At 39.4% G+C, this 16637-nt stretch overlaps 1 protein-coding gene across 1 annotated transcript in view; it reads right to left on the reverse strand.

The window, feature by feature from the left end:
- PPP1R9A (protein phosphatase 1 regulatory subunit 9A) overlaps window positions 1-16637 on the reverse strand; it is a 2260036-nt gene that overhangs the window by 669753 nt on the left and 1573646 nt on the right. Inside the window, exon 7 of the mRNA XM_044065941.1 lies at window positions 9305-9457. Within this exon, the coding sequence (XP_043921876.1) occupies window positions 9305-9457 (153 nt within the window). The remainder of the gene's footprint in view (window positions 1-9304; window positions 9458-16637) is intronic.

Below are 16637 nucleotides of genomic sequence, written 5' to 3' on the forward strand. Positions count from 1 at the left end.
GCCAGGTCAGGCCTAGGGGGAAGATGCCCCCCCCCCCGTTGTAGAATAAAGTAGCATTCCACAAAAATCACAAAAATTGACTGGCCAAAGAAGAGCTGTAAAGACAACAGAGTGGACTATTGAGGATAGGAAAGAAATTACGTATTGTTACTATTATGTAAAAAGTCCAGAATTTCCAGACATAAGATATACAAAATGATTATGAGAGAAATTAGAGGAAAGAAAAATACTTCTGCAAGAAAAACTGTCAGAAGCTTCAAATAAAAATTTGCATTCATTAATACAACAGATTTTTTTGGAAAACAGTATACAGATCAAGAAACTTTGATCTGTTTGGAAAAAGAAGCATCTCAGGAAGCACAAAAATATAAACAACAAAACCTAGAGATATTTGAAAAATATAAAAAAGAAATATGAACATAGGAAAGAAAGAGAAATTTTATATGGTTTAATATTTATGCAAAATAGAAAGCCAAGTTAACTAATATAGAGAAGGCAGTGTCAAAGATATTTGAAGAGAAATACAGGAAACAGCATCCAGATATGGAAAATTCATAATAAAAAATGAACAGCACAAAAATTAAAGCAGAAGTTAAAGAAATAGAAGTTGAAGTTATGGAGTGCCTGCGAAGTGAAGGATTTAATGTAGAAGGTCTAACACAGACTACATCACAGCATGATGGAGTGAGTCCCCAAAATAAGGAAAAGCAAGAAGACCAGGAGGCATGTGAAGAAAAAATATGGACAGGGGAAAGGAAAAGAGAGTTAATATGGTGTAATATTTATGTAAAGGAGAAAGCAAAACTAATACAAAAAGAGCAGCACCAAAGATATTTGAAGAAAAATATGGGCAAAGGAATCTGGACATGGAAAACTTTACAATACAAAAATAAGAAGACTAAGAGGAAAAGTAGAAAAAAGATTAATAATGGGGAAGTCAAAGAAATAGAAAGTGAAGTAATGGAGCAGCTGCAAAGAGAAGGATTTGGTGTAGAAAACTGAATGCAGAAAGCGCCACAACAGGATAGAGCAATGGATATCCAAATTAAGGGGGAACCAGGGGAACAGGAAGCAATTGCTCAGGTGCCATATCAAGATATTTTGGAGCCTTCCACAGGAAACCAGTATAAATGTTCACTTGAAGTTAGACAACACAGGACAGAACAGGAAACTGAGGAAACTCTGATGCAGTCAATGTTGAGGAGAGATAGGCCAGTGAGTTCCCATAAGATAGAGCAACAGCTGGCACAGGATGAAGTTGAAGAGAATGTGCCAAAGGAAGATGCTATAGAATCTTCTATAGAATGCCCTCTGTGGACATTCCAGTTGTTGGATGCGTCTGGTTAGCTACATACCAAAGGGTGCATTGTACTCAATGATAGGTCTGATGAATGCTGAATACAGTGGATCAATGACTTCCTTGGATGCCATACCTTTGTTTAAAAATTGTGGAACAGAGAATGATTTCCGCACCACTGTAGACACATGATGATAAAAAGCTAGATTACTATCTGTGTGTGTCCCTAACTCCCTGACTACTGGGACATCTCTAAGTGGTGTGTTGTCAATACGATAGTTACCAGGGATGGATGACTTTCCAAATTATACTATTATGCATTTCTTGGCATTTAGTTTTAGTCCATGGCTTTGACACCAGCTATTTGTCTGTATCAACCCCTCCTGGAGAATATTTGTGTCAGTGTGAGACTCAATGACAGCTCCTAATTTGCAATCATCTGTGAATTTAGTCAGTCAGAGACCACTGACATTGGCCTTGACTTCTGAGAAGTAAATGCCAAAAAAGGAGCAGTCCAAGGGCTGATCCCTGAGGGACTCCACTTGTGACTAGTCTCTTTGTAGAGGTAGACTCCCCAATTCTGACTTTCTGGGCCTGTCTGTGAGCCATTTGGCTATCCACTGGGTGACACATGGGTTTGTATCAAACCTCTTGAGTTTGTCAACAATGCCCAAGTGGGCTATTGTGTCAAATGCCTTGGCCAGGTCAAAGTAAGCAGTGTGAACAATTTTGCCCTCATCCATTGCTTTGGTAACCTTCTCAAAGAAGTCCACCAGGTTGAGTAGACATGATCTGCTTTTGATGAAACCAAACTGGGTTAGGTCCAGTGTCTGGAGGCTTACTATATTGCTGTTGATCATCTCCATGATAATTCTTTCCATGGCTTTACATACAAGACTAGTGAGACTTATGTGCTGTAGCTGGCCCAGCTTTGTTCAGAGGGATAACTGTTTCTTTCTCCATTCATGAGGCACAAAGCCTGTTTGGAGGCTACAGTTAAATAGTAATTGCAGAGGCCCTGACAGGTCATGTTTCACTCTATTTAGAAGACATCATGGGATACTGCCTGGGCCCATTGATGTAGTGTTTTTGTGGTGTTGGAGAGAGCATTAAGGACCTGTGAAGAGTTGTATTTGATGGTATTTCCTGAGGGAAGGCTGGGAGGGGGGGGAGAGGAGTAAAGTTGGAGCAGGATCTCCACCCTCACCTATGGAATTTTGCATTGTAAGCAAAATATGAGATTGTGGATCCCCTTTGTGAAACCATATACCATTGTGGGAAGCCTGGGTTGTTTTTTTTTCTGTTTCATGTACCTAATACAAAGTATAGAACAATGTATTTTCATGTTACTGAAAGAAACAGACTTGTTACCTGTACAGGTAATCCCACACAAGTGTGACATTTGCTGCATCCCCGTTTTAATGAAACTTTTACCTTCCCTAATTACCATAAAAACCTACTATTAGGGTTCAGCCACAAGCAACTTCAATAACCTACTGTCAGGATCTAACACTTTTTAAAACTTCTATCCTTTGTTTTAAATTATCTCACATACATACCTGTGGAGCCTTACAGAGCTCAGCATGAATTATGTTTCAGAAAATGAAAATTTACTGTTTAAATGTTAATGCTCTTACAAAACCTAACAATATCCATCATTTGGGAAAGGAGAAAGGTAGGTTGTCAGTCACCTTGTCAGTGTGCAGAATTCTCTTAAGACCATCTTTGCTACTTAACCTAAGGGTCGATCTTCTTAACTGTTCAACTCCCACCTCGTTGGATCCTTGATTTTTTTGGTATTTTCATTCCATTTCTGATATCCCTGCTGTTACAAAAAATTCTCCTCTTCCAAGGGCAGAGCCAGCGTAAATCAAGCAAACACAGCACAACACAACTGAACTAGCAATCCTCCATACTTACCAGTGGAATGTGTTCTAGGTGGAAAATCATCCTGGTTTCACTCAACATAATGTCTACCGATTTCAAACTAAAAACCTGCAACCCCTCCGCAATGCCCTGAAATGGCGAAAGCCAGACATCGGAGAATTAATGTGCCTTTCTTGGCTACTGCACTCTAGCGAGGTTTAGTAACATGCAAAAATGAAGTTGCTCCTACAGACAAAATGGCTGACCTGTGTAAGGTATGTGTGTGTAGGTAGTAGGCATCTCTACAACTCACCTAACCTATCACTATCAGACCCCATGGATGAGGTCTTCTTAGCTTTTGAAAGGGATAAGGCAACTTGTTCCATAGTAATTAAAGGGTGTGGATTGGATTGTGGAATTTGTGGAATAGCTATAACTGTGGGTGGAGTAAAACGTGAAGTAAATTTGAAAGCTAGGGTATTAGCTTTTTTCCTTTGGGTCAGAGTGGACATTATTATTGTTTACTTGCTCTGAACAATGTAGTTGTGTAATGAAATAATTTGTTTAATCATAAAAGAGGGGATGGTTAGTTATACCATGCATGGGTCACTGATGCCACTCCAAACAACAGTGAAATTCATCCATAAGCTCAGCAAATTATGTGAACTACCTCCTACTTTCCAAATAGGTGAACAGGTGAACACCTGAACTTTCGGGCTCCAGGGACAATGACAGCATAGGTAAGATGAAGTTGATGCATGCAATAACAGAATTACTCTGACAAGGAAACTGCTAGAAGCAGTCCAAAAGCCTGCATCAAAACCCCATGAATACACCTCTGTTTACACTGGTAGGTTGATATGCATTTGATAAGACTGTCAGTATGACTGCTCTGATGGCCAAAAAAAAAAAATACATAAATCTTTACTTTTTCAGGAGACCAAGACACCTTACAAACCCAGACTAACAAAAAAAGGCTTCAGAAAATAAGACATGGCCTAAGAACTGTGATGACCACTCTTCGCCCATCAGCTGGCATGTGAGCAGTAGGCTTACCAGTTATCAAATTCAAGAAGAAGGCGACAGATAAAATAGGTGCATATACAGCCCTGTACTAGAAACCACAGAGGTGCAGCAACAATGACACACAAAAAACAAGAATTTGGAAGGTGACATAGGTACTTAGATACTACTGAAACTACCTCATGTGATACTGCCTCCATTGGCTATACTTCTGGGACTAGATATGAGCAGTAACAATATGGAGCTTTACTTGCAAATATACAGTACAATCATGCTAACTCTAGATATTGACGCTAATGACACTGACAGCTTCCTGAAAGGAAAGTGACACATATGGTGAAAAAACAGGGGCTTTTATTGTAAAAAAGTTGACAGATAAGATTCAGCTTCTAGATGCATCAACAGAAATTAAAGATGACAGAGCAGCAGCAGTGTCATTCAATTTACTATCAAAATAATTAAATGTACCTTACTGTCTGTCAGAAGGTCGAATGGAAAGGTGCAAAAAGGCAAAACTGCAAACGCAAATTCTGTCAACTCTGAAACGTCAGCACATAGCTTGTATTCGCAGTTTTGAGCATCAGTGTTTTGAATATGATCGCACTACAGTGGGGATCAGGAAAATTACCCTTTTCCTCACTGCAGTGCGATCTTGGAGTTAGAATATATAATTAGCAGTTGGTGTGGGGGGGTGCAGGGGGGCTTGCCCCCCTGCAAACAGTAGAAATATGTATGCATTTAAAACTGTATTTTTTCAGATTGTGAGCAGTCCAGTAACTGCTGAATGTCGATTTTTGCCTTCCGAATGAATTGACATCTGGAGCAGTCAGCTTAAGGGTGTTTTTTGTACCAGTTTGGGGATGTGAACATTTGTGGTTAGGGATTTCAATATTTTGATAGTAAACTGTGTTATTCATCATTTATAGCACATTTTTTAATTAAAATTAAGTAATGCCGAAAACACCAAGTTGGTGATGACAGGTAGAATTTGGTAATTCAAGAATACTGTTTCTGTCCTTCGTGTCTCTAAATATATCATAAGCTTGCTTTTCTCTAAATTCATAATGCAATTCTTGTTTGCATTGTACTAATTTACCTTTAATTTCTTTATAAACTGGCTAAAATTTTAAATCATTGTCATACAGCTTTTATTTGTTCTTAACCAATGTTTTCACATTATGTCTAATATGATATAATTAAACAAATACAAAACTATGTTAATGCCTCCAAAAATTCCAAGTAGTGCAAAAAAGTTATCAAAAAAAAACAGAACACTACGCTATAAAAACAAAGAAATGAATGGTAAACACCATAAAAATCCACAAAGTTTATTTCCAAGGATTAAGCGCTTTTGGCCATAAAACAAAGGCCTTCTTTAGAATAAACTACTCCCATTCACATCATCTTTAAATACTGACCCCAATTATGAACAGCCAATCAACATATTTCCTGTAATGAAGGTGTGCATACTTTAAAAATGTGAAAAAAAAGTAAAAAAAAAAAACATTTCTAATACAAATCCACAGATAGGTTCATAAGTTCATAGGTTGGTACTAGGCTACCAGCCCTAGGGCCTATACAAGCCTAGCGATAATTTCCTGGATATTTCGTCCCACAATATTTACTTCCCTGGACACCTGTCTAGCAGGGTGAATGATGTGATCCCCGGGGTGAATTTCCTATCTCCCATCCAATCGTCAAGGTTCCTTTTGATGAGGGCCAAGGAGGTGCTCTGCTTGACATGTATGTGCAGTCTATTCCAGGGTATGGTAGAGTTTGATAGATAAAACATTATTTACATTTTTCATAATGAACTTTCCTGTTTAAAACTGCTTTGTAATTAACTCCACTATTCACCCCTGGTATATTATAAAAAAAAAATTAAGGAAATGTTAGAAGGGAATCAAATGTATGAACTGCAATGTTTGTAGGTATGTTACAGAGGGTTCATATTGTGAAGTGAGTACCAGTAACAGCATTTGACAGGTTCCAGGGGTGTTTAATTGTGGGTCAATTTTTGTGGTTAATTTAGCTACGTGTTCAGCTTGTACATCATTTTACATTGGTAAGACCAACAGGCAGTTGAAGAGAAGTATGTACAAACACATATGCCATCAAAAGTAAAAATACTGACAATGCATTGTTTAAACAAACCTTGGCATGTCATAACCTCAACAATTTTATTTTGCTGTTATTGATTGTTTACCCCAATATTTTAATAGTGACAAAGAGGAAGAGTTAGATTACAGAGAACTGAAGTGGCAGACTTTGGAGTAGTTTATTCTGAAGAAGGCCTTTGTTTTATGGCCAAAAACACTTAATCCTTAGAAATAAACTTTGTAGATTTTTTTTATGGTGTTCACCCTTCATTTCTTTGTTTTTACAGTGTAGTGTTCTGTTTTATTTTTAATTTGATATAATTATTTAAACAGAATATGTTTTTGTATTATTTTTGAGATGGTAAAATGATTGTTCTTAAAATGTTTTATAATATTTTGGAGCTTTTCTACCCAGGTCTCCGCTGAAACTGCCATTTTCATAGTGAACTTTGCTCTTTTCTCCACCATAGTGCAATCTTGGAGTTGGTATATTTAGTTAGGGGGTGTGTGGAGGGAGCAGCCCCCCACATGTGAGGTGTGGGGGGGGGTGAAACCCCCACATGGGTGGGTTTGATTTGCTTTGGTTTGTATTTTTACCATGATGGCCCAGTGGTTAGTTTCCTGGAGTGACACTGCTATGTTCCTGGTGTTTGATAATATGATGTTCTGCTAAAGTGGTTTCAATGTTATGCCTTTTGAGTAAATGTTTTTTCAATTTTTATAAAGTAGATCCATATATCTTCTTCTTGTTCTTCGGCTGCTCCCGTTAGGGGTCGCCACAGCAGATCAACTGTTTGCATTTCTTCCTGTCCTCTGCATCTTGCTCTGTCACACCAACCACCTGCATGTCCTCTCTCACCAACATCCTTAAACCTTATCTTAGGCAGCTTCATCCTTAGCATCTTTTTCCCAATATACTCTGCATCCCACCTCAGCACATGTCCAAGCCAACATAATCTTGCCTCTCTGGCTTTGTCTCCAAACCTTCCAACCTGGGCTGACCCTCTAATATACTTATTCCTAATCCTGTCCATCCTCGTCACACCAAGCGCAAATCTTAACATCTTCAACTCTGCTACGTCAAGCTCTGACTCCTGCCTTTTTGTCAATGCCACTGTCTCCAACCCATATAATATAGCTGGTCTCACTACCCTCTTGTAGACCTTCCCTTTTACTCTTACTGGTACTCATCTGTCACAAATCACTCCTGACACACTTCTCCACCCACTCCATCCTGCCTGTACTCTCTTCTTCACCTCTCTCCCACACTCACCACTACTCTGAACTGCTGATCCCAAGTACTTAAACTCATCCACCTTCGCCACCTCTACTCCCTGCATCCTCACCATTCCTCTATCTTCCCTCTCATTCACACACATATATTCTGTCTTAGTCCTGCTGACCTTCATTCCTCTTCTCTCTAGAGCATATCTCCACCTCTCCATGGTCTCCTCCACCTGTTCCCTACTCTCACTACAGATCACAATGTCATCTGCAAACATCATAGTCCACGGGGACTCCTGTCTGATCTCGTCTGTCAACCTGACAATCACCATTGCAAATAAGAAAGGGCTCAGAGCTGATCCTTGATGTAATCCCACCTCCACCTTAAATGCACCCTTCACTCCCAACGCAGACCTCACCGCTGTCACACTACCCTCATACATATCCTGTACCACTCTTACATACTTCTCTGACACTCCTGACTTCCTCATACAATACCACAACTCCTCTCTAGGCACCCTGTCATATGCTTTCTCTAAATCCACAAAGACACAATGCAACTCCTTCTGACCTTCTCTGTATACATACATGGGTTTATAATAAATAATCACTGGTGAGTTTGATTGAAACACAAAATACTGAACAAACTCACTGGCATTTACCATTAATCACTATTAAAAACATCACAAAAAAGTAAGAGCAAATGTAAACCAATAGGTTATATTTGTGATTATGAAAAGTAAAACAGAAAAATAGTTTTTCCTCCCACACTCCCTGAAATTAAATATACTAACTCCAGGGTTGCACAAAAGACCATAGTTTTACCACGCATGAAGACCTAACTTACATAGCATTAATCCATATATGTAAACACACACACACACACACACACACACACACACACACACACACACACACACACACACACACACACCACACAGGTTCATAGGTTAGTACTAAGCTAACTGCCCTTGCGAGCCAATTTAAGCCTAGCCAATTATCCCTTGTGAGACTCAAACCCTGCACCTTGCGTTTGTAAGGCAAACACCTTAACCATTAGGCGACACACACACACACACACACACACACACACACACACACACACACACACACACACACACACACACACACACACACACACACACACACACACACACACACACACACACACACACACACACACACACTGTAAATTTACAATGATTTACACTGTAAACTTTTTATTGTTCTAAGACTTCCCAAATCCGGGATTATTTAAAAATAACTGGCAAAGGAAACTAAAATCAAATTTCATGTCACATTTCATAGAACAACATGGGTCATAATGTTTTCATGGTACCCCTGTATACCAACTTTAAATCTGTGATACTAATATTTGGAAGAGCTCGGGCTTTTATTCGACTTATGATAATACGTTAATTTAAGGAGGATTTATATATTAATGAAGACAACTAACAATGTTTACCAAAACCTGCTCATTATCTTCAAATGGAATACATTACTAACACAGCTGTAGTGACTAAAGCAAACTGTTATATCAAACACAGACTCAGGCAAAAAAAGTTTTCTATGAGAATAAATATGAAATGTTAGTTTATAATACTTTTCTAAGCTGTCAAGACCTAAACTCCATATCTGTTGGGACTTTAAAATTTGTATTCCTATTCTAATAAATAGCTTGTTTAAATTGGCAGTGTTTACTAAACCTCTGCTTTTCTCCTCAGCCATTATGACTTGCTTACCGCTCAGACCTATAGCTCTCAAACCAGCCTTTCTGCAATACAAAGCCACTTACCTCTTTGAATTTGTGAGCCAGTTTTGCGGCATCTATTTCAGTAGGTGAGAACATATCTGTTCCTTCAGGCAGGTCAAACACTTCAATTGCCATTTCTGCGGTAGTGATGGCAGGGCCTGTGTCATCCTCCTCATCAGTGGCATATTCACCTGTCTGAATATTACAAAGACATTAATCTGGACTTGACAGTCTTTTTATTTGTAAGTGGTTTATTTACTTAGACTTTACATAATTCAAAGGTAGCTTCAGCGCACTGCATAACACATTAATGAATTGCATAAGCCTGCATAATGCTGCAGCTAGCTTGCATTAAGCAATATTATATGTGCCAACTTAACACATTAATGTATTCCAATCCATAAATTTGAAGATACCATCTACCATAAACAAATCAAATACTGTTAGGATCATACTGCAATTCAATAATTGATATACTAAACTTAATTTCATAATGAGTTTCATAAATGTTTATTGCAGTGTGTTTGTGCAACAGACAGAAAACCCTAGAGATTTCTTGCACCATTTTCAAAATCTAGTAGGATCAAAAACTTCCTTCAGATTTGTTTTTCCCAGCACCACTGGGATTCTGAAATTATTTCCTGGCTTGTATGATGGAAAATGTCAGCCTGTGCTATTAGCCCCTGTCCCTGGGGCATCAAGATTTCTTATCATTAGACATTTTTTTGCGGCTGCTCCCTATCTTATTGCCCTTTGCTGATTAATAAGTTACTTTAATCTAAACTTCCAGTAATAACTTTCTAGGATATAAGCACACGTTACTCTGTCAAACACCCATGTATGCAAGTCAGGCAAAAGATAATGGTTCATGCTCGGTGTCATCTCGCTTTGCAAGAACACTGAAAAAGAATTTTGTTTAGTAACATAACAAAGCATACGTGACATTACAAAAAACCTTGAGAACAGTGAAAAAACAATTTTGCTCAATATATAACAACGTATAGTTGGAATCATTAAAACCTTTCTCCTCTTCAGTCTATCAGCAAGCAATTCACAGCTCAAAGGGATACTGAATATTTTTGAAGGTGTGTACTGAGTTCCTAGGGATCATACTGATGAATTCTAAGCACAGTATTACTTTTATAGCCTCTTATTTTTAGTAAAGTCAGCTATTATTGGCATTGATGTAAACAAGTGCATCTGTTGAGCGGGTCTGTATTAGAACATGGAAAGTGTAATAGTTCGAATCACTAAAAGTCGATGTTTAATGATCGAACTATTACAATTTCGAATGTTCATAAAAATAAATAAAAAAAAATCTAAAGGGTGCAGGCAGGGGGCAATCCCCCCACACCCCCCACACCCCCTGCTACTTAAATATACCAACTCCGAGACTTGAAGCAAACGGAAATCTCCCCTTACAGAGATTTCTGTTTATCCGTTCAATGTTCTGCACTTTCGCTATTCTCGTATCGACAATGTCAGATTCTACACTGTTGGCTTTCGAGAACATAATATAGACCACTGTTGAGGTTTATGGATTTTGGATTTATGTTGTTATTTCTTCAACATCTCAGGCAATGCATTTCTTCTAAAGGCAGTCTTCCCCTCCCATAATCTCCAAACTATACCCATAACTATATATATATGTATATATATATATATATATATATATATATATATATATATATATACAATATCAGACCTGATGAAGGGTTGGATTACTCGAAAGCTGTCATTTTTACTTTTATTTTCTATGGGGTTTATATTGTATTATTAAACCATAATTTTAGTACTTCAACCTGGTGAACGCACAGAGTTTGTTTTTGTTTTTATGCGTGTTTGTTTTTGTTTATATATATATATATATATATATATATATATATATATATATGTATGGGTCTAGCTGATAATATCGAAATCCCACATGATCGAAGAAAAAAAACATCAAGATGAAAACAGTGACTCTTCAGGTCACTGACTCTTCATCACACTGAGAATTTACCCAGGAAAAGTAACTATCCGATCAACAAGCACAACAAAAAACAGGAAATCAATTCAAACCCACATAAGTGGGGCCCCCCCTCCCCCCTAACAAATTATGCCAACTCTGAAATCACACTACAGTGGAGAAAAGGGCAAACTCCCATGGCCGACTGGTTACTTTCCATGGGTACATTCTCGGTGTTATGAAGAGTCGATGACGTGAAGATTCGCTGTTTTCGTCTCAATGTTGTTGTCTTCGATCATGTGGGATTTCAATATATATGTATGTGTACACGGCACCTGAATCCTGAATTTGGGGACACTCATTTCAAGGAGCAGAATCCTGAAGAGGAAGGTCAGATAGAAGCAGGCACCCTAAGTAAGGAGTCCTTCCTCACCATTTCAAATATACCCACAGTGACTTATCCCCCATGTCTACATTACCAGTCACTTTTATAACATTTTGGTAGGTCTGCTGATCAACAACACATATATCAAGCTTTCAAAATCTTCTCAGCAGGGCCCTGGGTACCATACCTGGGCTAAGAACTTGCTACTGCTCCCTTACATCCTCACATCCATGGGCTGCTCCTCTTAGACTTAGAATTTGCTACTTTTTACTAAAACCCTCCCAGCAAAGAGTTTTTCCCCTTTTAATTGTGAAGTCCACCCAAATAGACACTTGTGTATAACCATAAGTCATTGCCCAATAACTTTACTTTTATTGACCCACACTGCTGCAACATTACAATCTTTTTTGTTTAGTATGCTTTTAACTCCCAGCTTGCCTTGGTACTGCCTTCCTATTTAGCCACTTCAATATCTCTTATGTTGTCACCAGTAACTATGAAATTCGATACAGTTGCTGATTGCTTATTACTTCCTGTAACAAATCACATGCAGTGAGCCTAAGATTTGACAAAGCCATGTTAAGGCTCCTAACCTGTCATATAGTCAGTCCCCTTACCTGGGAAAATGTATTCATCATTACACGACTATGTAACTCAATATTTCTTTATTTCTGTCTTATCAGCTCCATTATTTGACATTGGGATTGACACAAATACTGCACCAGATGCAGATATCCTACATCAGCTCTAAAGTGGAAGGATAAAACGCACATGGGATACAACATACATTTAACTTGTCTGCAACTGGCATACAGGGTTGAGGCTGTGTCATGTAGTTCCTGTGGTTTGATTCTCAGCCCTCATTTGCCTGCTGTGTGACCTTAATGATTGCAAAAACATTTAAGAACAATAAATTTACAATCTTCAAAAATAATACAAAACATTGGTTAAAAATCACTACAACTTATATGGCAATGATTTAACATTTAGAGAAATTTTAGCCAGTTTAGAGAAAGGAATTGCAACATGAAGTGAGGGGAAAAAAAAAACGGGGTTAGGGCATATTTACACAGAAGGTCAGGAGACAGAAATTGAAACAATGAAGTGAGTGATGAAGGAGGATTAAGGGAGTATAAGTTATAAATAGGTACTTGCTCATATTTAGAGATACTGTACAGTTAATTCTGGGGTTGAGCAAGAAAGACAGATTTTGGCTGGAAAGTCTTTTAGAATGGTTTTAAACAACTGGAGGAAGGGTATCGCCTGATAGATACAGGTAATGTATTTTTTTTAATTAAGCCAAGACTCACTGTGTGTAAATATATAGGTTGAAAAATTATCTTTGTAAATTTTAAATTCATAACATTCAGCGTTGAAAATTTGTTGCCCTTGTACAATTTTAACATTGTAACATTTACCTTTAAAAATGTGTTTTTCTAAAAAAATTGCCATTGTAAAACTTTTCTATTTTGTGTAGTTTTTCTCCCAGGGCCTCAGCTGTAAATGGGCAACTTACACAGTCAGACTTTCCTGGTAAACAAATGCTAATAAATAAATAAATAAGAAAATACTGCTGATGATCTTGTCACTGCTTTATTTTATATTCCTCAGCAAACAAACAGTAACTGTTGGTGACCACACTTAGTGCCTGATTACTCTCAACTCGTTCTGACATGACAGTGTGATGGGCACAGATAATGTACTTGACTGGATTTTAATGGCATTTTCTGGCAATGCTCCACTCATAGATACACTCCCTAAACTCACAGATATACTCCTTACACTCACAGATATGCTCCCCTACACTCAGAGATAAGGTCCATACACTCACAGATATGCTCCAAACACTCACAGATATTCTCCCTACACTCACAGATATACTCCTTACACTCACAGATACTCTCCCTACACTCACATTCTCCCTACACTCACAGATATGCTCCTTACACTCACTGATATACTCCCTACACTCATAGATATGCTCCTTACACTCACAGATTTGCTCCCTACTCTCACAGATGTGCTTCCCTATACTCACAGATTTACTCCCCTACACTCGCAGATATGCTCCCTACACTTATAGATACGCTCCCTACACACAGATATGCTCCCTACACTCATAGATATGCACCTTACACACATATACGCTCCCTACACACAGATACGCTCCTTACACTCATATATATGCTCCCTACACTGATATATATACGCTCCCTACACTCACAGATATGCTTCCTACACTTACAGATATGCTCCCTACACTCACAGATATGCTTCCTACACTCACAGATATGCTCCCTACACTCACAGATATGCTTCCTACACTCAGAGATACACTTCTTACACTCAGAGATACATTTCCTACACTCACAGTTATGCTTCCTACACTCACAGACATGCTCCCTACACTCATGGATATGCTCTCTACACTCACGGATATGCTACCTATACTCAGAGATTCGCTCCCTACACTCACAGATATGCTCTCCTACACTCACAGATACGCTCCCTGCACTCACAGATACGCTTCCTACACTCACAGATTCGCTTCCTACACTCACAGATTCGCTCCCTACACTCACAGATATGCTCTTCTACACTCACAGATACGCACCTTACACTCACAGATACGCTCCCTGCACTCACAGATACACCCTCTACACTCACAGATATGTTCCCTACACTCACAGATTTATTCCCTACACTTACAGACATGCTCCCTATACTCACAGACACGCTCCCTATACTCACAGATATGTTCCCTACACTCACAGATATGCTCCCTACACTCACAGATATGCTCCCTACACTCACAGATATAGGTTCATAGGTTCATACTAGGCTATCGGCCCTAGGGCCTATACAAGTTCAGCCAAAAAGGTACCCTGACTTTTACCACCCAAGAAAATTATTTTCCTGTGCCACTGTCAAGCAGAGCCACAGAAGTGATCCCTGGGGTGAATTTCCTATTTCCCATCCAATCATCAAGATTTTTCTTGAAGAGTGCTAATGAGGAGCTTTGTTTGATATAGATAGGTAGTTTATTCCAGAGTATGGGAAGTCTCTGGGACAGGAATCTATCCCTTCGGCATGTCCTGTTTATTGTGGTGACAAGGTTTAGGTCCCTAGAGCATGTAGCTCGGAGGGATTGGGATTTCTTTAAGTGGAGCATGTCCAACAGCTCTGGGTTTGACATAGCTTTGTATGTTAGGCAGAGATCACCTCTGAGTAGGCGATATGTGACAGAGTAAAGCTGGAGTTTTTTGAGACGATCTGCATAGGGCATCTGTTTGAGCCCAGTAATCCTCTTTGTGAGGTATTTCTGTGGCCTTTCCAGTTGTTGTAGATGTCTTGTGAGGTACATACCAAAACAGGAGTTGTACTCTATAATGGGTCTAATGAGTGATGATTAGAGGGGAACAATGACCTCTTTTTTTCAGGATGAGAAAACTTTTGTGATGAGGTGTGCCACATAGAAGGATTTCCTGACTACTGTGGCAATGTGATTATCAAAGGAGAGACTACTGTCCACCTGTGTCCCAAGGTCTCTTATCACACTTTCGGTGTTAAGTATACTACCGCCTATGTTGTAGTTTATGGGTACAGAGTTTTTACCAAAGGGGATGACAATGATCTTTTTGGCATTGAGCTTGAGGCCATGGCTTTGACACCAGACATCTGCCTCAGTGAGGCCCTTTTGTAGGATGTCCACATTGTTAGGAGTTTCGATTATGGCTCCTAGTTTGCAGTCATCTGCGAACTTCGTTAGCCAAAGACCTTCTGTGTTAGTCTATACTTCAGAAAATTAGATACAAAACAGGAGAGGACCCAGGACTGAACCCTGTGGTACTCCACTTGTCACTGGTCTGAAGTCGGATTTGGAGTCTGCTACTTTCACAGTGTGGGTTCTGTCAGTGAGCCAGTTGGCAACCCATCTTGTGACATAGGGATTTATACCTAGCTTACTGAGCTTATCTATAATTCCAGAGTGTGGGATGGTGTTGAAAGCCTTGGCAAGATCTAGATATGTGGTGTGAACCACCTTACCCTCGTCTACGGTTTTGGTGACTGCTTCAAAGAAGTCTATCAGGTTTAGGAGACATGATCTGCCTTTTACAAACTAGAACTGGGTGGGGTCCAGAGTTTGGTGATTACCAATGTGTCTTTGTTTGTAAGTTCCATGATGCTATGTTCCATGGCCTTGCAGACCAGGCAGGTCAGGCTAATGGGGCGGTAGTTCCCGGGGACCATGGTGGCTCCCCCTTGTGGAGTGGGATAACCGTTGCTGTGCGCCATTCAGCAGGCACAAAGCCTGAGGTGAGGCTATGCTTGAACATGGTAGTTAGGTGGGGTGTCAGTTCGCTCTGTAGTTCATGTAGAACGCAGCCTGGGATGTTGTCTGGTCCCATGGATGCTGTGTTCTTGGCTTTGGAGAGTGTGGTTTTTACCTGTGCTGCTGTGATTACAGGAACTTTGCATCCTTCTGGTATAGAGATGGGCCCTTTTGGGGGGGGGGTAAATTTAGCACTGAACCTATCTGCCAGGATGTTGGCAATATCAGTTGGGTCTGTATATTTAGTGCCATTGTGCTGTAACTCAGAGCAGATCTGAGTGTTGCCATTGAGATTCTTGACATAGCTATACAATGCTTTGTGGTTGTCCTTGGAATCAGTGGCAATTTTGTTTTCATAACTAGCTTTGGAGGATTTTATCAGGGATCGCAGCTTCTTACTGAGGCTGACCAGGGAGCTCCTCCACTCATGGGATTTTACTCTCTTCTGCAACAGTTTCTTCCTTCTGTTGTACAGTTTGTTTATGGCAGGGGACCACCAGATTGGCTTCCTTTTTTTGGTTCTGTTTGGGATAGCATGATCCATGCATTCGTGTAAGTGCTTATAAAGTGCAACTGTGTAAGATTCAGTAGTTGTAACTGTATTGTCCATCTGCATGGGTGTCATGAAGTTCACCACTTCTGTCTTAAGAAGCATGAAGTCGACTTCGGAGAAATTTTTTACCGTGGTTTCCTAAATGGAGGGTGA

Source organism: Protopterus annectens, chromosome 3.part0, assembly GCF_019279795.1.
Source record: "Protopterus annectens isolate FY-2018-M chromosome 3.part0, PAN1.0, whole genome shotgun sequence".
Lineage (NCBI taxonomy): Eukaryota > Metazoa > Chordata > Ceratodontiformes > Protopteridae > Protopterus > Protopterus annectens.